Here is a 23,464-nt window from a genome sequence, read left to right on the forward strand (position 1 = left end):
AGGACGAGCGCATGTAGGAATAAGGCAGGGACCATAATGGGCGCGATAGCGTGACAAAAATCGCTGAAAATAGAATTTTATTTTTTTCGTCGCGTGACGTCAGCAGCACGTGAGCGATTCAGCCAATGAGGGCGAACCACTCACGGTCATGCCTCCTGTCGCCCTCTCGTCTCCTGCACTATAAGCAGGAATCACTATTACAACGGCGACAGATGACGTCACGTGGTCGCATCGCCGGGACTATATGCGCAGCCTAAGGCCAGGCGTATAGTGCCCGCGACGGGCGACTTCGCCCAAAAACAAATACATTGCCGCCGCTTATAGTAAGCTCGACGGCGACAATGCGACGTTGCGAACTTTGGAAGCTGGCAATATTTGATTTTTCAAGGGCTGTCGTCTCATGTGACAGCCCCAGAACAAATAAAATGCCAGTACGCCCGTGACGACGCCGCCGCAAAGCGAAATATAACTTTCGCTAGCGGCGACGGGTGACGTCACCCGTCCCCGGCACTATACGCGCGGCCTAAGGCTTCCTTGTGTGGTGGGCTGGTAATTCATAGAGCCTGGCCAGTACACAATGAAACCTGGGTCTGTTACCAAATTTGAGCTATGTGAAGTCCTTGGGTAAGTAGGGGAGGGCATGCACTTCGGTCAGGAGAACATGTATTCCAACAGCAGAACTATTGTTCATCACTGACACACAAGCACCAATCTCTGCGAAAGGTATCGGGCTGAAAATGGGAACCGAGGCCTGGGTCCAAGCCCCACCTCAATTACCACTGCTTAAACCTATCCCTGTGGGCTGCCCTAAGTGTCATCTCCCATGGCCTGGATTGGTCCGTTTCAGGAAAGCCTACTGTCTCATATTGGCTAGCGAACACAATCTCTTCGCTGATTGGTCGGCAACCTGTCTTCCATGGTTTCAGATGCAAGAGTCTAGTGTTATTCGGCCCTATTCCGTGGTTAATAGCTAGTCTTGGTGCCAGAGACTATCGGGAAATTTCAACGGAGAATCGAGCGGCTAACATCCCAAGGTACTAGGGATACTCGGAGGCATCGGTGCGCAAAGTGGGGGGATGCAGATTTCGCTACGGGGGGCGCGGGGTAACTTCAACTTAGCTTTATCCAGACGCCTCCTGGTGACTCTTCTGTATGGCAACGCGGCGGCAAATGACGCCGCAGAGTCTTGTGACATCACGTTGCCACGTCATCACACCAGGACGTCTGAGTCAAGGTAAGCAGGGGGGGCGCGAGGAGAGGGGGACAGCCGGCAGGGGAAAAGGATTGCGCTCCCCTGCTCTGAGGCATGAAGAAACAAGGAAGAAATCCAGAGCAGAAGTGAAGCAAGTCAAAATTAGCTCGGGAACCCACGTAAGTGAAAAAATACAAAAAGCTTTATTTGGGCATACGCATAAGTGGTCTCAAAAGAGAAAAAAAGTCAGTGGACTTTTCTATTTCTGCGATACTCTTAGGCCGAATGATTGTTAGAGTCAACTTGGGTAAAGCTAGCTACAGCAGCACCCAGCACCTAGAGAGCTAGGATTCCCCCATTAACCCCCTTTTGGCAAGCTAAGCTTGCATTTCTGCATTCCTGTTGGCTCCGAACGAAATAAACGCTGTTTATTTAACTCCTTTGTTCTGCTTGGTGCCGACGATCCCTGTGTAATAGTCTTGTCTCCCGTGACAATGTATTTTAAGCTAACTTTTACAGACATTAACCTGAAAGTTTGTTTAATTATATAAATGTTTACAATGTGGTCATTTTTTTTAATATGCAACAGCTGATATCTGCATTAGCAGCCAATGCCCCATTGCCATTTTATTAATGCTGAACAAAATAACACTACATGCTTGTATAGACAAACATACAACTCGCACAAGCAATCAGGTTTCAGAGAAAGGAGATATGAATTCAAACATGCCTTACCTTTAACTGTAATTTCCTTGATTTCGCGGCATCCGCTGGTATATCCACGCTAACAATTGGCTCTCGCAGCTCAGAGACTATTTCTGCCACCTAATTTTAAGGGTTAAAATGTTTTACATTGACAAATAAAAACTCAGCATGTCTTCATTATTTTATGCCTTTAGTTTTTATAAAATAGACTGAAGAGTCCCTTGATATCAGTTATGGGAGATACATTGGTAGTCTAATCTAGTGTAATATTGTATTATATCATTAGTAATATAGGATCAAACTAAAGTCACACATGTTAAAGATCCACGACCTTAGAACCCACTTAAAACATTTTTTTTTTTCTTTACAGAGACTTTAAGCTACATACAATTTGAATTCTCCGGTCATCATCTTTAACAATACGGAGCAATAATTCCACTAGACACGTTATAAGGGAAGTTGGTGTATTAGGTATCACAAGCATCTCTTGTAGGACAGCAAGAAGGCGTTTCCTAGAATAAACAGGAGAAAAAAAAATACATTAAGTATTGTCAAAAGAAATATACAGCGTGTAAAAAATATATATAAATTAATAAGCATACCCAATTTTCAGATAATACTGTACACATGAATGAGCACAATTTCACAATACTTTTTCCTTGAAAGAGTCGATGTCATATTGAGGCGATCTGCCTTATTGGTTTAATTTATTGAGGCATTAATGACATTGGTGAAGATCTTTATTTAAAGTCATAAGACTGTCAGTCCTCAAAACTAGAGGTTAATTGTTTTTGTTTAACCAATGATGGATTCAGAAGCTATATAAATCAGGATATGCGTAAATTCAGCCGACATGGAAAAGGGAAAGATGCATATTTAACAGTGAAATACGAAAAATGTTACTTTAATGGTTAAAAATAAATAAATAATAATTTTTAAAAAACACGTCGGATTGCTCATTTAAGTGATGGAAACAATACCGGTATTGTGTCGATTCTAATCCAAAGCTCATTAAAGAGCCAAAGTTAGAAGCTTGTTCATGTATGTATAATATGCAATCTAATGAATTTTGAACTTTGTAAAAAATAAAAAAAAATCAGATTCGTCCAAAAGAATCCTTCAAAACCGTTTGTACACTTAAAAATATAATTTAAAAAAGACAACATTTACACATCATATGCAAATCAGCAAAAACAAAACAAAAAAAGTACAAAGAAATAATTGAGAACATTAATTGTTCTTTCTATACGCAAGAGCAGTCTTTATTAAATAATCAAAGGACATTGTACGTGCTACAGCTAAGAATGTTCTAAATATACTTCAGCTAGATTTAATGTTTCTAAGAGGTAAAACAATAAAGTAGGAGTGTGTGGGAAGGTTTCTATAATAAAAGGTGAAGTACTGTAGCGAACAACATACAAGAAAGTATTTCGACCAACCTGCCTCCTTCTTCACTGGTATCTAGACAGCCGACTATAAGAATCAGCTGCTGACCTATAAATTCTTTAGTCAGCATGTCTTCAATTTGTGTCATATCCGCTTTTTGTTCCTCTGTGAGAACAGCAGGGTTTTGAAGATAACTAAAATAAGAAACAGCATGAAATCAAAGTATCTCACATGGCTCGAGTCTTCATAAAATGTTATGTTGAAAATTATTAGTTAGCAGTGTACTACAGGCAGTAAATAAATGGAGTGGTTTACCAACCTTGGAAACTAAAATGACTCTCTCTCCATTATACAAAAACAGAGAATCACGGAGTGTGCTATAGTTCTTTGCACCACTACACATAACAGCAATTACACCTCCTCCCCTTTAACAGGATATCAACCGGGGGCATCTCCTGGAGCTGGACCGCGCTCTGCAGCTCCATTAATTCCACCCACCCCGAGGTGCCAAAATACCAGTGAAGTTACCGGGTTTAAATTGCCCTCCATGGAAAACAAAAAAGGTCTGCCAGTCTTGAACCGATAGTAAACTCCTATTGGTGGCCATTTAAATCCTTTATTAAAAAAAAAAAAAAAAATACGCTGTGTGTGCTGTGCACGCGCATAGTAAGTGAAACTTCTTTGACTTTTGTCACAGAAATTGTATTTGTGTTGGTGATGTTTTAATTAAAAATCAAAATACAATTTGATTGACAAAACGCAAATAAATTTGACTTATAATGTGCGTGCTCGGCACACATCCCCTGTATTAGCTATTTGCACTAAGTGTGAATTCCTTGTGTGTATGTGTGTCAGTGTGTGTGTGTCAGTCAGTGTGTGTATGTGTGTCAGTCAGTGTGGGTGTGTGTGTGTATGTCACTCAGTGTGTGTGTATGTGTCAGTCAGTCAGTCAGTCAGTGTGTGTGTGTGTCAGTCAGTCAGTGTGTGTGTGTGTGTCAGTCAGTCAGTGTGTGTGTGTCAGTCAGTCAGTGTGTGTGTCAGTCAGTGTGTGTGTCAGTCAGTCAGTGTGTGTCAGTCAGTGTGTGTGTGTCAGTCAGTGTGTGTCAGTCAGTGTGTGTGTGTGTCAGTCAGTCAGTGTGTGTCAGTCAGTCAGTGTGTGTCAGTCAGTCAGTGTGTGTCAGTCAGTCAGTGTGTGTGTCAGTCAGTCAGTGTGTGTGTCAGTCAGTCAGTGTGTGTGTCAGTCAGTCAGTGTGTGTCAGTCAGTCAGTGTGTGTCAGTCAGTCAGTGTGTGTCAGTCAGTCAGTGTGTGTCAGTCAGTCAGTGTGTGTCAGTCAGTCAGTGTGTGTCAGTCAGTCAGTGTGTGTCAGTCAGTCAGTGTGTGTCAGTCAGTCAGTGTGTGTCAGTCAGTCAGTGTGTGTCAGTCAGTGTGTGTGTCAGTCAGTGTGTGTGTCAGTCAGTGTGTGTGTCAGTCAGTGTGTGTGTCAGTCAGTGTGTGTGTCAGTCAGTGTGTGTGTCAGTCAGTGTGTGTGTCAGTCAGTGTGTGTGTCAGTCAGTGTGTGTGTCAGTCAGTGTGTGGGGGGGTGTGGGTGGGTCAGAGTGTGTGGGGGGGTGTGGGTGGGTCAGAGTGTGGGGGGGTGTGTGGGTGGGTGGGTCAGAGTGTGTGGGGGGGGGGGTGGGTGGGTCAGAGTGTGTGGGGGGGTGTGGGTGGGTCAGTCAGTCAGTGTGCGGGGAGGTGTGGGTGGGGGTCAGTCAGTCAGTGTGCGGGGAGGTGTGGGTGGGTGGGTGGCGCACACCCTTCCCCCCCCCCCCCGCGGGGTACATGCGTGCCGCCCGGGTCACCCCTTCTTCCAGGACCCGGCGCCGAGCCCCTGTGCCGCGCGTGTGTTGCGCCGTATGTCACCGCTTCCTGGGGCCCGCGAACACGTGTGGGGGGAACGACGCCGCTGCCAGCCGCTTCTGCGCATGTGTGGCGTCCGTCAGCGGCGCCATCACAACTGGGCATGCGCCGCATATGTCACGGTGTGTGGGGGGGTGTGGCGGCGATTAGGAGCGGCGCCGGCGGCGGCTATCGCCGCCGCAACATGTGACAGGGGCGGTGTGAGCGGAGTGGCGTCCATTACGTGACGTCACTTCCGTTTCACATTTCGCCCCACATCATCCAGTTTTATCCCATTAGAGGTGCCACTAAAGAAGTTTCACTTCAAAAAAAACACAGGAAGCAATGCTTTAAGCTTCCCTTCTAAGGCTGCAGCCAGGGTGATGCCGAGCTTAGCCACGATGAAACACATTGCTACAATGTGTGTGGTCAGCGTGAGCGCGCGCCTGCACGTGCCCACGGCGCTCAGCTGCTTGCAGAGACAAGTAAATTTGTTTCTGCCGCATCACGTGAGCAGTTCGCCCAATGAGGGTGAACCAGCTCCGTGACATCATGGCCACGGCCCCCGACCCGCACGCAACTATCTGACCATAAATCGCAAGGCCAAGCAGAGCGCATGACGTCACTGCGCTGGAGCGCTGGCGCGCTCCCACCCTGGTTGCAGCCTAAGTATGTCAGAAACTTGGGGTGTCACCAGAGCTAAAAGTAGCAAAGTTAAGCTCTAAGGAACCCCCCTGTTCCAATCCAGTAATGATGTAAAATTAAGGGGGGATTGCTGCTTTAATATGCACAACATGGCGTCTAGTCATTATTTCACTATTTGTATCTTGCACTGATTTACAGTTTCACAATATGAAGTATCCACTTTGCAATGCACTTACTGTATATTGGTAATATACAGTATAAAAGCCACGGTCACTCCCACTTAGAAACAATTCAGTGCATTTCTGAATGTCCTGTTTCTCATCGTTGGAAAAAAATACTCTATGACAGATGGCAATATTTAAAAAAATTTTAACAGTCAAAATGCTATTTATAGCTTTATTGTAACAAAAGCATCTTAATCAGTTTTCGGCTCGTTAACCAATGTTGCAAAACAGCTTCTGACATTCAGTGCTGTACGTGAAGGAGTCTAAGGCCGCGCTTATAGTGCTGGCGATGCATGACATCACCCGTCGCCAACAGCGAAAGTTGTAATATGATTTGAAGCGACTGTCGCCAGCGACGTCACCAAAGGGGGCGGGTCGCGGTCTGATTGGTTTTGACAGTCACATGTGGCGACTGTCTCTATATATAAAAAATAAATAAAAAATCAAATAGACCCGGCTACCAAATTTTTTCCCGCAATGTCGCTCGCTGGTGACGGAGTCAATTGATTTGTTTTGGAGCAATGTCGCATCGCCGTCGCAAGCCACTATAAGCGCAGCCAAGCAATGGCTTTTATACTGTATATTACCAATATACAGTAAGTGCATTGCAAAGTGGATACTTCATATTGTGAAACTGTACATCAGTGCAAGATACAAATAGTGAAATGATGGCTAGACGCCATGTTGTGAATATTAAAGCAGCAATCCCCCCTTAATTTTACAGCATTACAGGATTACAGGATTGATGACACTTCTAAATGTAATAAGCTTGAAAAAAAAAGGGTGAATATTCTTGTATAGGACAATCATGCCAAATGTTTTGTTAATCAACATTAAAAATAATGCATCTAGAAAGCAAACTACCCATAAGCAAATAATATATACCATTAGAAAAAGAAAAAAAAAGCCCATAACAAGAATGTAAAAAAAAATGTGTCCAATTAAGGCTCTGGGCATACATATTTATTTATTTTTTTTAAATATAGTTATGCAACTTGTATTATACAAGTCTCAAAAACATTTTGTGCAGTTCTTATAATAATAATAATAATTTTAAAAAAATGTCTGAGGACCATCCTTACCTTAACAGATAGTCTGCATAGACAGCGGGCTCTGGTAAAACTTGTTCAAGTGCAGCCTCCCCTTCATCATCCTTTGACTTTAGGTACTCGCACAGTGCTTTCCAGTACAGAACGTTCTCGGGAGTAAGAGTTTCTATCGGGATCAATTTCCTTGAAGGGAAAAAAATAATAAATAAAAAAAACACAACATTAAAAACGGCTTGTGTCGTAATAGAGCTTTACTATTCTGCAGACTGGCATAATCAGCAGATTATTTTGTTGGGAAAATAAAATTACTCTAGCATGAAGTTAAATTGCATAATCATTTAAAATGATGGTATGTTGCATTACACATGAAAACTTTTCACAGTATATTAAAGCAGCAATACAGGTTTAATCTATTGTTATTGTTTTATAACAGGATTGAAGCAGGGGGTCTTCGAAGCGGAACTGTGTTGGTTTCAGCTCCATCGAATACTTCTTCCAGAGATGCTTACCTCCGTAGCGGTGCTGGTATCTATACAGCCTGGGAACTTGTGTGCCTAAAGAAATGGCAGTGTTTCAATGTCCTGCGGACCAATAGCAACCGGTTCTGTCATCCGATGCGGCTTCCTTTCGGCCCGCGTGACCTGGACATTTAAAACGGCACCAGTACGGAGGTAAGTATTTCGGGAAGCAGGGGGGCTCAGAACTGAAATTAATGCTGCTCCGTGCCGGTAATTATGACGAGAAAAAAAAGGAAACTTGTATTGCTGCTTTAAAGTATGTAAAAGAAGCTCATCACCCAGAAAAACAAAAGAGAGCTCCTCAGTTTAGTCAGGAACACACACTAATTTACAATGGAACAGGGCTCCATCTAGAGAAATCAGAACTGGTCAAACAAATCATTTCACATCTTAAAACAAACTATATAAATTGTACAATTTACTGTTGGGGGGTGGGGGGAGGGGAAAGGCTCCTTTAAGTTTGAACTAATGTGTAAGTGATCAAGTGTGGCATATTTAAAGCCTGTTTTCTCCCAGAAACATTAGCCCCGCAAAACTCCAAAGTCAATATGGCTACCAAGTCCATCCCACTGTGAAATCACTAAGCTTCAAAGAGCATTATCCGAGCAACTCAGGATAAGATAATTTCTTGTAAATGAGGCCTCATCCAGGGTGGAAGCAGGCGCGCTGGCGCTCCAGCGCTGCCCGGCGATTCTTGACCGGCTAGGTGCGCGTCTGGGGGCACGGCCACGATATCACGGAGCTGGTTAATCCTCATTGGGCGAACCGCTCACGTGACGCGCTTGCGAGCAGCAAAATCAATTTTGCTTGCTCGGCAAGCGGTTGAGCGCCGAACCGGCGCACCCGCCCATTCACGCCGGCCACGTGCAATGTCGCAACGTGTCCAGCGTGAGCTCACCGCCGACCTGGACGAGGCCCGAGTCTCTGAAGTCATGCATGGGAAGCTCCACGTTGCTTGGTTGTGTAGAACAAACAGCAGAGGATGTCATAGGAACACTACTGCAGGCTTTTGACCTTTTTAAATGAAGAGCTATGACAGAAAATAAAGTTTGCCGCCTTGTCATTTTTGTGAGTGAACTGCACCTTTAAGAGGGGAATACACGTCCTATTTCTGTACACCATCAGTACAGGGCTACTTCACCTCTGAACGCTGAAGCAAGGAAGGTGATTATTTATGCCAGAAGCTTCCAATACTTGCCAATTAGAGACATGATGCTCGGTTACAACAAATTATCCAGCATTGGCAATTCTTATGTTGTTAATAAAATAGGCCTCTAGCCAATTAAAAAATCCCTACTCAAAGCAGATCTTGACCCTGTATTTTAGAGCAAGGCCAGTTGATTTCAACAGTATCCCAAAGAAAACCCAGCCAAACCATATTTGGTGATAACCTACATCCAAATCAAATTAATACCAAGTGCATTTGCCATTTGTTTAGTTCATAATCAAACCTAGCCTAAATAGGATTCCACGAGGATAAGCTTTAAAACATGCAAGGACACCTGACAATAGCTTGATTACAGTATACCTCTCATCAATGTTTTTGCAGTTCTGGACTAGCTCATTGAGAGGCGACACAGAGAACAATGCATTAAGTGCAGAGACGGCAACCTCCGGAGAATTTTCTACATCCAGGCGATGAAGCAATTCTAAGACATCCCCCTCAGTAAATCTGAGCCAAGCCTGAAGAACTTTTTTCTGCATCACTTCTTTCACTGCTCCTGTAAGAAAATATATTCATATTTCCAATCCTTTTAATGATGCCAAGACATTAATAAGACGGAATGAAACAATCAGTTTGAATAGTAGAGCGGTACCTGTATCTTGATTCATTTAGAAGTTATTAACAAACAGTGTATATTATACTATATTTCAAAGGCAAGCTGTGATTTAGTAGTGGCGGATATTTATATTTATGTTACTTTTTTTCCTTTAAATGAGACATGACTAGCATCATCTATTTTGTACCAATGTTTCCTAGAGATTGAAAACGTTAAATCAAAGTGAAATGGTTAATTATGATAGGAAAACACATCACAGCCTCAAACCTTTGAGTCTATATCAATTTGTGCAACAAAATACAGTGACCTAAAATCCTGGCCAAAAAGACTCCTGATTACAGCCTTTTCTGTAATGTCTTCACTCCATTTAGAAAATTGAACTTGACATTTTTCTAGAATTCATTCCATCAGTGGAGGAAACCGAGCTGTTAAAAAACTTGGATTCAACAATAAATACACAAACACACCCAGGGCGACTGCATACTGCGGCAGTGTCCCCCGGTCATCTCCGTCTTGTTCTTTAAAATCATGTTTTTCTCCTGCAGCACTATTCAAAATTTCCACACAGCATCATATGATGCCACGTTGACATGGTAACGAAACGCTGCGCGACGGCACGTGACATCGCCATGGCAACACGGCATCATGACGTCACGCGGCCATTTTGCAGAATTTTTTTTTCACCAACTGAATTACATTTTTAATGTATTATAATGTAACAAGCATTTTTGTTTCTATAGCAACCATTTACAAAGTCACATCCCCTTCCTCCCCTGAAACAGACTCTGGCACACACCCTTTTGAGCCCTGCCCTCGCTTTAGCAGTGCACCAAGTGTAGTCACTGCCTGTCCCATGATAATCTTCTTCCATCTTTGGACTTCTACTGCACTGACAGACATTTACTGAACGCCCGAGCCGAATCTTCGCCGATTTCACAGGAGAACGGATCGATCGGGAACTTAACTAACTAGTTATCATTGTGTGTATTGTATTAATGCACATATTAATATGGGGGGGGGGGGCAGAGGGGAAAAGGCAGCTTGCACTGCTGCTTTAATAGAAAGTATATTAACCATCATGTGGATATATCATTTTAAATGATATTATGTACACTTGTGTGATCTCCATTAATTGAACATGGTATAATCATTTTAAGGCCATAGATGAATATATTTTTGCTAAACAAGTATTTTTTTATTACCGGTTTTCATTTCATACACTATACCTTACCTGATCTGTCATTAAGTCCCTGCTGCAATAGTTTAACTCTCTGGGCAATAGTTAAAGCTCTCATGTGAACCTTTTCCGACAACACCTTTCAAAATAAAAACACAACAATGATATACTTTGTAAAATTCGGAAATCTTTGAAAACAGGTTAAAACACTTTAAAAGATTTTACACTGTGCCTATTGCATACAGCAGACCTGAACAACATAACGCATGCGGCCAGCCCGGACTCACTATGCGGCGATCTCCGTCTTCTCCTCTGAAGATTCTACTGTTTCCCCCTGAAGGTCCTGAAAAATAAAATGGCCGCGCGGCACCAAATGACGCCATGGCTATGGGACGCCAAGTGACTGACGTCACGCAACGCCATTTGCGTGGCGCCGTGATGTCACGGCGCCCCATTGCCATGGCAACGTGGCATCATTTGACGCCGCACGGCCATTTTTTTCAGGACCTGCAGGGGAAACCGTAGAATTTTCAGGGGAGAAGACGGAGATCGCCGGCCCAGCCGCCGGTAAGAGGGTTTGGCCCCTTTCACTTTATAAAGTTGTGCAGGCCTGGCATACAGGATGCACAGAAAAGCATTTACATCCTTCAATGTATTTACATGTGCAAAGCTAAGAACAGCCGTTTCCAAAAATATTATACAAAATAAGCACACTACAATACAAGTAATCTGTTATACAGATGTTCATTTTTTTTTACATGCAATAAAATATTTGCATGCATTATATAATGGTATATGAATATATAGAAGATACCAGAAAAAGAACAAAGTGTACTTGCTGCAATACAGTAGATAACTATACAAACCACTTTCCAGACCTTCGGGTTTCATTACACGCGTCACAATATTAGATTCAATACTATATTTGCATCCACCATGTATGCAATGAGGCTGTTCCATTAATCACTGAAAAGTATGGTTTATCTCTTCCTCTCGTTACTTCATATAATATCCCCCAGTGTTTCGTTACTTCTGGAAAACATTTCTCACTTTTACATTATATATAATCGAATCTGAACGTATACCATAACAAACTTCCTTCCAGTGTGCTAGTGCACCCGTGTCACCTATGCATAAAAGCGCAGCATACACAGACAGCGTTATAGAAAAATACAATCATTTGGGATTTGTCTTGGGCTCTATACCACACTTGCATATTACAGTCTTTGATCACCTGATATGCCATCTTCCTTACAAGTTCCTTCACATCCATTGTGCGACCTACAATTTTGGGCAAGGTTTTTGCTGAAGGAGCGATGCAGGTCAGCGCTGCTCTACGGACTTCTGCATTAGAATCGTTTTCCAGCAAATGCATGTAAGCTTAAAATAAAAAAAATATAAAGAGAAAGCATTATTTATAAGTGTTTTTGAATGAGGACAAAAGCTATAAATTTACAACGGCCAACCATACCCTTTAGCGATGGTAAACAGAGGACAGTCTTAAGAAAAGCTAAGCCTACATTTAACTGAAAATCAGGGCAAACACTTCTGCATCCAGTCAACTAACCAACTTTGTTACACACATTATACTCTCAGAAAGTGAAGTACTAACGCTGAAGGATGACAAGTCACGAGGCAATTCATTTTTCATGGGGTGGATTGTTAACCCCTCAAAAAAGGGAAGTAATTTCATAAGGTGGGATTTCCTCTCCTAAGAACTATTTGTTCTGTGCACGTGATACATACAGCATAGCAGGGAAGTTTTTGTTATTGCTAGAAGTAATTGCAGTGACTCAATTTAATTAATCCTATACCTGCCATCAGACCCATGTTGTGATAACGGCAATACCAAGCGCTGCATCTTGTTATGGTTTCCACAGCAGCTGGTATCCAGGTAATCACATAAAGAAGGTCTGGAATTACCCAAACACTACTGGCCTACATTATTCATGCAGCTGGTAGCCAAAGGGGTACTATTATTTAGAAACACTTCAAATAAAATCCTTGCCTAGCTTCATTCTGCCTCATTAGTTCAAGCAAACGGACTTGAATTTTTTTGTGTGGAATATATAGGGTTGTGGAATGTATAGGGTTGTGAAATGCCATGTATCACTCATAAGCTATTAGTATCTACTGATTCCTCCTAATCGTCTGCAACCCCTCCCCCATTACTCCATTCTTAAACATTTCCGCTGTGCTGGTAGACAGACTCAGGGCTTCCTTACAGCGCTTTATACTTTATCTATAGCCGTCTCTGTGTTGCCCAAGATGAAGTTCTTAGGCCTCGTTCAGGGTGCCAGAGGCAGGAGTTGGAGGGTGGGCTTTCGCGTGTGCGCGCGGCAGACTTTTTCAGGAGTTGAGGAGGCGGGGAGGGGGCGGGGCTACAGACAGCAGCTTAGGGATCGAAGTTGCAGTCTTGAAATCATTCTCAAGAATGATTTCATTGTGCCGAGGTCCCAGTGACGCTGCTGCAGCTTCAAAAAACGATTTTTTTGTTTATTGAAACTGTAGCCAGCGTCAACTCCTGGCTTCGGAGACAGTGCAGCTGCTACCCTGACAACCAGTATTCATTTTGAATACATTGTGTCCCACGGCAGCTCGCACGTCAGCACGCCCACCCTCCGAAGCCTGCACCCTGAACGAGGCCTTAAGATGTATCCGATTGACCCATTAACTTGGCTCCAATTAAAACAGAAGTTTACTTGCATGGGCATAAGCGGCCTTAAAACTGGTCTGCTAGAAACTGGACTAATGCAATTGCAGAAACAATTTCCTCAATCACAAATAGTACAAATTGCAAAAGGGTTACATATTTCTCTTTGAAGGCCTAACATCTCAAACAAGTCGATAACCTCCACCATCACGAAGCTTTAATATGTGGTTTCACAACTTAAATGCACTATATATATTCAATTAATATTACAAATTATGAGGACCGAGTACATTTTACAGCAACATTCCTTCTCAGCACAAAAATAATGAACAGGATAAGACCGTAAGAGCAATATTTGTGAATATAGATTTTAAAAAGCCTGAGGTATAGAAAACTATGCAGATAGAGGAACACTATTAAACCTACAGGTCAAATGTAAACACGTACTTCTAAACTTTGCAAAAGGATTACATTTAAGGTTTTTGCTCACCATTTGCAACAGGACAGTTCTCATCATTGGGGTCCTGAAGCCTGGCCATAGCCAAGACTGCCTGAATCCGCACATTCGGCACTTTATCTTTCAAGCGTATCAGCATGGCATCATGTATCCTATCAAACAAATCATCATCGATCTGGGCATTCTCCGGTAAGTTTACCAAAAGCTTATTAATAAGCTGGCAAACTCTGAACCTCACAGACTGGCTGCTGACATTGTGGGACTAGGAGGGAGAAAAAAAAAATCATTACATTAACAACCGACAATAATAATAATAATAATACACATTTAAAATACCAACATTCATGTAACAAATAGGGATTAAGCAGATTCAATACACAGATGCTTACAATGCTCACTAATAGATTTAACTGCAATAATTAACATATGGTTTGAGAGCTTTCATGGAGGACACATAAGCGGATTGAAATGTGTGCACTAATCAACCGATGCCACCATGTTATTATAAATAAACGGCAGCAAATTCAAAGTGCAAACTTAACTCAAATTGCATGTAAAAATGAAAAAGTAAACATTGTGCAACACAGCTAAAAAATATGTACGAGGAGATAAAAAAAAAAAAAAAAAAAAAAAACTATACATGTCGCACTCACGTGGATGGGAGAATCACAGCCGGTGTTTGCAGGAGTGGAGCCTCCGGTCAGCATACTTTCAGACCCAGAGTGATCAAAATGCCTTTTCTACTTGGGAGCATGCGAGTGTTTTCACTCCTCTACCAATAGTTTTGCAATTACATAAATCTAAATTGAACTATGTTCTCCATCTCGCTTTCCTTTATACATACAACGGAAGCCTAAAACTTCCTCACAGACCTCCGCATATGTTGGAATAACGCACGATTTTTTCCCCACACCACGCGAGTTGGAAATTTGGTTTTTCGGATCATCTCATGCATAACTTAGCTGTGTTCCACTAGGTTTATTTTTTACATGCACCTTGAGTTAAGTTTGCACTTTGGATTTGCTGCTGTTCTGTCTTGTGGATTTTGGGAAAACATATTTTTGAAAAAGCTGCATCTGTCAATGTTGTTTGTATACCAATTTTGCATTTGCACTTTCGTTAGTATACAATTAATTCACTATTCTCTTGTCTCATTGTTGCCTTTATCCGTTAGCACATGAGTGCTTATTTATATCACAAGTTCACATGGTCATTGATTTTTTCACCATCAGTGATTGTTTTTGCTTCTATAAATAAAGGAAAGGTGATATCACCAAAATATAATGGGGATGTTTAAAACATGCACACTTTTATGAAATGAACACATTTTGCCCTCCTGTAATTTTAATTACCACTACATCACGGCTGTGAAGCGCCATGTACATTAATGGTGCTATATAAAGATATACACACCACATAGGTGTCGACTATTGGCATTTAAAGTTTATCCAATGTGCATTTTTGTTTAATTAGAAGTATGAACATTGAACCTGGACAGATGCCCTCTTGATAAACCATTTAAATATTTTTTTGTCAAATTACTCTAGGACAGCAAAATTGTCGACTTTCCAATCTACTTGTTTGTGATGAAGCATGTTTAACAGCAGAGGGCACTACTGCTAAAGAAAGTAAAATAAACAGCTCCAAATGTTGTTAAAACAGCTTTTTGTAACCAGCATTAATTACCATTTGGATCGTCTGAAATTTTAATGTGTCTATTGCTGTTTTTTTGTACACATGACAACATTGTAGATCAGCTTAATTTTAAGGTGATTTAATTTAATAACGTCACTTACATTGATAATGTGTTTAAACCTTCAGCGGGGCGCTTCATGCATCTGACTTTGTGCTTAACAGGAACACAAGTCAAATATCCTTTACAACCTACTAGACATTTAATAACGTCTACAACAGTAAAGGCCCTTCTTGACAAACTGCTCAAACACATTTTGTACACAAAAATCTACAATACATTTTTATGAACATCAAACTGTTTTAGCTTTACCAGTTTCATGTCTTTTCCTGGTCAGAATACATACAGATGGAACAATAGAAAAAGAGTAACATGGAGCATAGCAAAAATCAAAGAACTGGAGACAGGAGCAAAAAAAAAAAAAAAATGTATTGACCGTGCCCATGAAGAAACTGAGACAACACCGACGCGTTTCCCGCAGCAACTGGCGCTTTATCAGTGTTCTCCTCAGGTAAAACGCAACCTTATATAGGAGGGAAGCCCCGGCGGAGGCACCGCAATCAGTGTCTCACCAGGTAAACTGACTGCTGACACAAGCAACAAAAAGTATCGCAGGTCAGGCCACATAAAAGATGTCCGCCCCTCCACCGGAGCATCCCAACCACAAAAGACATAACAGTGGGCATTGATAATCATATGACAATAAAAATAATTAGAATAACTCTACAACAATGATAAAAAACAGAGAATGCTAAAACGTGAAAGCAAGCTAACTAAAATAAATATGTACTTTGAATGGAAAACTTAAACCAAAGCAGGCTAGATTAGATAAAATGTACAATATTATAACAAATGTAAATGCTAGTTCAATAGTAGATTAGTATGGTAACATATTACCTGGTGGGACACTGATTGCAGTGCCTCCGCCGGGGTTCCCCTCCTATATAAGGTTGTGTGTTACCTGAAGAGAACACTCTTTGATAAAGCGACAGCTACAGCGGGAAACGCGTCAGTGTTGTCAGTTTCTTCACGGGCACCATGTGTCAATACATTTTTGAAGTGAAACTTCCTTAGTGGCACCTCATTCGTGATGGGGCAAAAAAGAATTGTGGAGACAGAAATGAAACGGATGTGACGTCAGTGCTGGCAGTTGAGGCCGGGCTGTGTTCTGGCTCAGCCCGACCCCAACACTGACATCACACCCGCTCCACAAATCAGATGCGACGGCGGCGATAGCCGCCGGCGCCGCTCCTAATCACCCCCCACACCCCCCCCGAGCCCCACACCCCCCACACACCGTGACATATGCGGCGGCGATAGCCGCCGCTCCTAACGGCCGCTGCCATGCCGCGCAGCCTCTCTCCTCCCTACCTCCGCTTTCCTGCGTCCCGCTGACTGAGCGCTGCCGGGGTCGGAGGAGGAGAGGAGCCCAGGGATCATGGAGGGTAACCGCCGCCGCAGCTCCTAACGAGCTCTGCTCCCCCCACCTGCTGACATGCGGCGGCAGCCCTCAAAATTTAATTGCCGCCACTCCCTGCTGACCTCCCCCGGCCGAGGCATGGAACGGGGGGGGGGGGGGGTAGAGTGAGCTGCGTTCCCCACAGCACCATCAGAAGGGGATCGCTGCAGCGCTCCCCTCGAAGCCAGCTCCCGCTGACGCGCTGCCCCCCTTCCCCGCCGACACTGCCTCTGCCCACGCAGCACTTCCGGAGGGGGGGGGCCTTTATTAAAGTATCTGCCCGGTGCCCGGTGCGGCCGCGTCTCGCCGGGGGGTGGGGGGAGGAGGAGAGACTCAGGCAGAGCCGCCGCGGGTCCGCAGCTCTGCCTGTCTGTGAGGGGGGGGAGGAGAGTCTCAGGCAGAGCCGCCGCGGGTCCGCAGCTCTGCCTGTCTGTGAGGGGGGGGAGGAGAGTCTCAGGCAGAGCCGCCGCGGGTCCGCAGCTCTGCCTGTCTGTGAGGGGGGGGAGGAGAGTCTCAGGCAGAGCCGCCGCGGGTCCGCAGCTCTGCCTGTCTGTGAGGGGGGGGGGGGGGTGGGTTTGAGGAGAGACTCAGGCAGAGCCGCCGCGGGTCCGCAGCTCTGCCTGTCTGTGAGGGGGGGGAGGAGAGTCTCAGGCAGAGCCGCCGCGGGTCCGCAGCTCTGCCTGTCTGTGAGGGGAGTAGGAGACTCAGGCAGAGCCGCCGCGGGTCCGCAGCTCTGCCTGTCTGTGAGGGGGGGGGGGGGGAGACTCAGGCAGAGCCGCCGCGGGTCCGCAGCTCTGCCTGTCTGTGAGGGGAGGAGGAGAGACTCAGGCAGAGCCGCCGCGGGTCCGCAGCTCTGCCTGTCTGTGAGGGGGGGTGGGGGGGTGTGAGGAGAGACTCAGGCAGAGCCGCCGCGGGTCCGCAGCTCTGCCTGTCTGTGAGGGGGGGGGGGGGGGGGGGGAGGAGAGACTCAGGCAGAGCCGCCGCGGGTCCGCAGCTCGGCCTGTCTGTGAGGGGGGGGGGGGGGAGGAGAGACTCAGGCAGACAGCCGCGGGTCCGCAGCTCTGCCTGTGTGAGGGGAGTAGGAGACTCAGGCAGAGCCGCCGCGGGTCCGCAGCTCTGCCTGCCTTTGAGGGGGGGGGGGGGGGAGTCAGGAGAGAGGGGGCAGGACACAGAAAGAGAGACACACATACAGTGACAGACACACACACACACATACATATATACACACACACACTGACTGACACACATACACACACACACACACACACACTGACTGACACACATACACACACACACACACACACACTGACTGACACATACACACACACACTGACTGTGAATAGGTTAGGGGGATGTGTGAGGTGCAGGGGGGCTGCGCATACGTCACACGGTCACACGCACGCACACGGTCACACACACACGCACAGTCACACGCACACACACACACAGTCAGTCGCACACAGTCAGTCGCACACAGTCAGTCGCGCACACAGTCAGTCGCGCACACAGTCAGTCGCGCACACACGCACTGTCACGTGCATCGTGCACTGTCACGCGCACAGTCACACAGTCACACAGTCACACAGTCACACGCACAGTCACACGCACAGTCACACGCACAGTCACACGCACAGTCACACAGTCACACGCACAGTCACACAGTCACACGCACACACACACACACACACACACACACGAGGAATTCACGCTTAGTGCAAATACAAGGGATGTGTACGCATGTTCTAAGTCAAATTTATTTGCGTTTTGTCAATGAAATTGAATTTTGATTTTTAATTAAAACATCACCAATACAAATACAATTTCTGTGACAAAAGTCAAAGAAGTTTCACTTACTATGCGCGTGCACAGCACACACAGCTTTTTTTTGTTTTACTTTTGATCCTGCCTCCAGTTCTCTTTGATTTTTGCTATGCTCCATGTTACTCTTTTTACTGTTCCGGATTTGGCTCCACAGGATGCACGCAGGGATGAACCCACTTGTTGCTTCAATCAACAGAACGGATCCGTGAGTACAGCGTTTATTTCCTTATCTGGCTTACTGCCTATGGAAGTTGCTTTAACTGTTCATTATCTGGATCTAAAGTTGCTGGGGTTTTCATGATCCCATATGCTGTCCTAGCTTTATGTGGGGCTCCAATTGTGTTTTTATCCCAGCATACTTAATATTTGATCTAGTATCCTAGTTTAATATACAGACTTCATCCTGATCTCTACTAAAGGAATTCTATAAATCTTTATCCTAATGTGACTTGACCAAAGGATACCCTGTAGCACTACATGGAGATTCACTTCTCCTATTACACATACATACAGATGGAGTAACACGAAGTTTGCAGACAGTCCCTGCAGCCACAGACTCGCTCCTTCAACCGCAGCATTGGGGTGAGCGAGTCTTGCTAGATCTATACATATAGTACGATTCCATAGTACTCTTGATATATTACAGTGGTGTGGAAACATGGGTTATTTATCAAACGCTCGCAGCTACAAAACTGGATGGGGAAAAAAAATGCAGATTTAAGAAAAAACGGTAATGGAAATTAATGGGATTTTCTTGTTTGATAAATCTGTTGAAGTGTATTTGCCAGTTTTGTCCCGGTTTTGCAGCGGACAGGCTTCGATAAATGACACCACTGTGTTTGTCAAGTTCAAGCAGTAATTCTGTCCAAAAACAGAGGTTTTTTTATATAGTATTCGAACAATGGGTCCCCTTGAGCTAAAACGCACCATTTTCAGCCCTAGGGATTTCCATTTCGAAGATACTTAGCTTGCCAAGAAAACACTTGCACCTTAAACCAAGTATCTCAAGAATCAGGGAGTTGTCAGAATTATTTAGCTTGAGGGGAACCTCCAAATACTGTAAAAAATTAATTACTAAAATGAAGTCAGGGTTGCAGCTTTATCCCTTTGGGTGACCTATGACGTAGTAGCCATGTCCAAAATCTTACGCTGATGCGATCTGAACAGATGCCTCCTCCCCTTCAGTCAGTGACAGAAGCAATCACATGACTGCTTCAGAAAGCTGTCATGTGATTGGGGTGCAGGGTTCCCACCATTCCGGGTTTGACCTGGAGACTACAGATTTTGGTCACGTATCTCCAGACGGGGCTTCGGCTCTTACCTTCTTCAGCAGCATCTCCCCGTGTTATCATGACATCACGCACCATGTGATGCCCTGTGATGTTCCATTGTCATTGCAACCCCATTTGACATCGCTGAGCGATATTGATGGGACCATGAAGGAAGAAATGCCCCCCCCGGAGAAGGTAAGAGAATTAAATATATAAATAAATAAAAATGGCATTGGAAAGTCTCTGGGTTAGCCTTCAACAGAAGGTGGCAACTCTGTCGGCGTGTCGAAGAGGCCGTGGAAGTCAAAGAGTTAATAGATAGTGACAGATGGTGTCCATTGGATCATTAACCCCATAGTGAGCCCACACACCTACAGCATTAGTTTGCCTATAGATCTCCTAGCGTTTTCATTAGTGCGTTGTTATTTCTTTTTCTTCTCAAATAAAACATTATATTTTAAGTTATATCAGAAGAGGTTGAGTGCTTAAAGAGGGACTTTCAAAAATCTGTATATATGTAGTCTACTATTCCCTCATAGCACCCCTCTAGTACGTAAATAAATATTAGAGTTTATACCCAGCTGAGCGAGGACTCTCTCTCTCTCTGTGTTTGTAACAACAATAGTTAAAATGTTATCCAAGTTCTCAAGCAGGCGGGTTAATAGCAGACATACCTCAAGCAGGAAATTAAATAGGTAATTAACGGGGGAGTTTTCTTCATCCTCTTCTTCCCCATCCTCAGACCTGTGAAAGGAGGTGACAAACCTCGCCACGAACTCCATAACGCGCTCCACCGATGGCTCCCGCTTGTAAACGATCAACGGGTACTTCAGGAAGTGAATAAATTCCTTGTGGAAAATTGATTTATCCGCCATCTGCCAAAATAACAATAATAATCAGACTACGAATCAGATCTAAATCTAAAGATATTCCTCAAACTGACGAGATATACAAGGCCATAGGTAACAAAGTAGCATATATATTCAAATCACAATACATATGTGTACACAGTATATATGTCATGGGGACAGAGATATCATATATATATATATATATATATATATATATATATATATATATATATACACATATATATATATACAGTGTTCGACAAACCTATACATTTGCTCGCCCCGGGCGAGTGGATTTAACCCCCCGGGCGAGTAAATATTGGCCCAAGCAGCACACGTTTGGTACTAGGTGGCGAGTAGATTTTTTTTGTGTGGCGAGTAGATTTTTTTGTGATTTGTCAACCAGTGTGTGTGTGTGTGTGTGTGTGTGTGTGTGTGTGTGTGTGTGTGTGTGTGTGTGTGTGTGTGTATATATATATATATATATATATATATATATATATATATATATATATATATATACATATACACACACACACACACACACACACTCAATATAGCATATAAAAATATTACTTGTGAGCACATTCACATGTCATAGACAGGTCTGCAACCCTGCTTTTCGCCATTATCACCTAGCATATGCTTCCGCTGCAGCAAGGGATTCTGGGAAATTACATGCAAATGAGTACACAGTGCCACCTTTTGTCTCAATTCCACATTACATGGAGAACCCTTAGGCCACGCTTAGAGTGCGTGCGACGGCTACGCGACAGATGACGTCACCAGTTGCCGTTGTCACTAGCGAAAGTTGTATTTCGCTTTCCGGCGACCAGGTCTTTGATTGGTTCAGAGGCTGTCACATGTGGCGACAGCCTCTGAAAAATCTAATTTGACCGGCTTCAAGAATTCGGTTCACGCTTACTATAAGCACACGCGACGTCGGCAATACATTTGTTTTGACGCGACGCCGTCGGCACAATAAGCGTAGCCTTAGGTTGCACTTATAGTGCATTGCGACGGCGCTCCGAAAAGCACATGGACTCCATCGTAAGGGATTATAGTAAGCGCGACGGAGTGACGAAAAATTATGAAGCTGGGTAAATTAGATTTTTTAGAGACAGTCTACACGTGAGTGTCTCTAAACCAAATTGCGCAGCCCAATCCTTTTAGTGACGTCACTGGCCTTGTCGCCAGCGACGACGCTAAAAAAAATCAAATTTCAACTTTCGCCAGTGGCGACGGCATAGGTCGTGTCGCCAGCACTATAAGCGCGGCCGTAAGCATATGAATGCTGCTTTAAACACAGCCTGGGATGAGATGCAAAGCCAATAAACCCACTCACAGACAGTTTCAACCATGTGGGTCTCATCAGTGAGTTTGGTTATACTGGATCTGCAGTTTGAGACTTATTAGTAGGTCTTCGCCACACATTATTATGGTCAACATAACCTTAATTTTTATATATATACACATATATACACACACACACACACACACACACACACACACACTACCTTGTTGTATGTAAGCTTCAGAGAGGCAGTCAGCTTCGCGTGGTTCTGATGCGGCTTTTGGGCCAAATCGAAGGCATTCTTTATCTGGAGAAGCTTCTTCTCTCCGGTCATTGCCGCGATGGGAAATATCCAACCCGCGCACACACAGTGTGTTATATATCTGCTGTATATATGTGATTACTCTGTGGGTACAATGTGATTGCCCGTGCAGAAAACCGTGCTATTAAACCCCGAGAAGAAGAGCTGGCAATCACAAGTATTCCTGCTCCTCCGCCCACTTCACCAGGGAACTCTGTCTGCTGATATAATAATAACCACCCGTCCTGCTTATTACACCGGGTTATTACTGCTTATTACACCGGCTGCTGGTCTCGCGGGGCTGACGGAGCTCAGAAAAAAGCGCGCGCTGCCGTTACGGTTGCACACTCCGGAACCCGCCACGCATTTCAAACCCCCCGGAGCCGCGCACGCCGCTTTGAAATCCAATGACTGGCCACGCGCATGTACGTGCTCCCAGCCCCCTACTTTGTCCAATTCGCTGCCGGAGAGAGACCTGGAACTGGGGAACCATCAACACGTTGGTTACTGGACCCCCGTCAAAAGGCAGCGAAAGGGTTAAGTTCCAAGGCCCGGGCGCGCGGGTACCGCCCCGAGGCGCCCCCGTCACATAGCGTGAGAGAGCGCGTGACAGAAATCGTGAGGCGCGCGGTGAATACAAAGTGGCTGAGGAGCCTTTGAATAAAACATTCGTTGCACATAACCAAGTTTCCTCTCCCACAACTGATGGTCACATATAGAAGTGACTTGTGTGGAAGACCGCAGCGACCACTATGAAGAAGAAGCGTGTGGGAAGAATTTGGGTTGGGACAATAACCTGAATGAAAAATAAAAGTGGCAGCTCAAGGAGACCCACGGGTGTCAGGAAGATGCATCTGTTGTGTACACTGCACTTTGAGTGTGATTCGTCAGTTGTTGGTGTGCTTATGCATGGTTATAATCGATGTATATTTAACTGACATCTTATCTGTGATACAGTCCCCAGTCTGTAAAAAAGTATATCTTGTGTGTTCGGGTACTCTGCGGAGTTGCAGAATAGGCCTGTTCTTACCATAGCTGCTGAACTAGAAGCTAATAAAACAAACAGCTTAAAAAGTTGGCAAAGATCAGACTATGCAGCAGCCCCTGACTG

General features: G+C 44.3%; 1 protein-coding gene across 1 annotated transcript in view; it reads right to left on the minus strand.

Moving 5' to 3' along the window:
- Positions 1-22,921, minus strand: part of NCAPG (non-SMC condensin I complex subunit G) — a 44,140-nt gene extending 21,219 nt beyond the window's left edge. The window contains exons 1-10 of the mRNA XM_075568847.1: positions 22,276-22,921; positions 20,582-20,782; positions 13,697-13,925; positions 11,788-11,933; positions 10,608-10,692; positions 9,124-9,316; positions 7,111-7,260; positions 3,337-3,477; positions 2,286-2,409; positions 1,928-2,017 (exon numbers count right to left, since the gene is read on the minus strand). Coding sequence (XP_075424962.1) covers positions 1,928-2,017; positions 2,286-2,409; positions 3,337-3,477; positions 7,111-7,260; positions 9,124-9,316; positions 10,608-10,692; positions 11,788-11,933; positions 13,697-13,925; positions 20,582-20,782; positions 22,276-22,386 — 1,470 coding nt within the window. The 5' untranslated portion in view covers positions 22,387-22,921. The remainder of the gene's footprint in view (positions 1-1,927; positions 2,018-2,285; positions 2,410-3,336; positions 3,478-7,110; positions 7,261-9,123; positions 9,317-10,607; positions 10,693-11,787; positions 11,934-13,696; positions 13,926-20,581; positions 20,783-22,275) is intronic.
- Positions 22,922-23,464: the final 543 nt, after the last annotated feature.

The sequence above is a fragment of the Ascaphus truei genome, chromosome 1, assembly GCF_040206685.1.
Source record: "Ascaphus truei isolate aAscTru1 chromosome 1, aAscTru1.hap1, whole genome shotgun sequence".
NCBI classification, from domain to species: domain Eukaryota; kingdom Metazoa; phylum Chordata; class Amphibia; order Anura; family Ascaphidae; genus Ascaphus; species Ascaphus truei.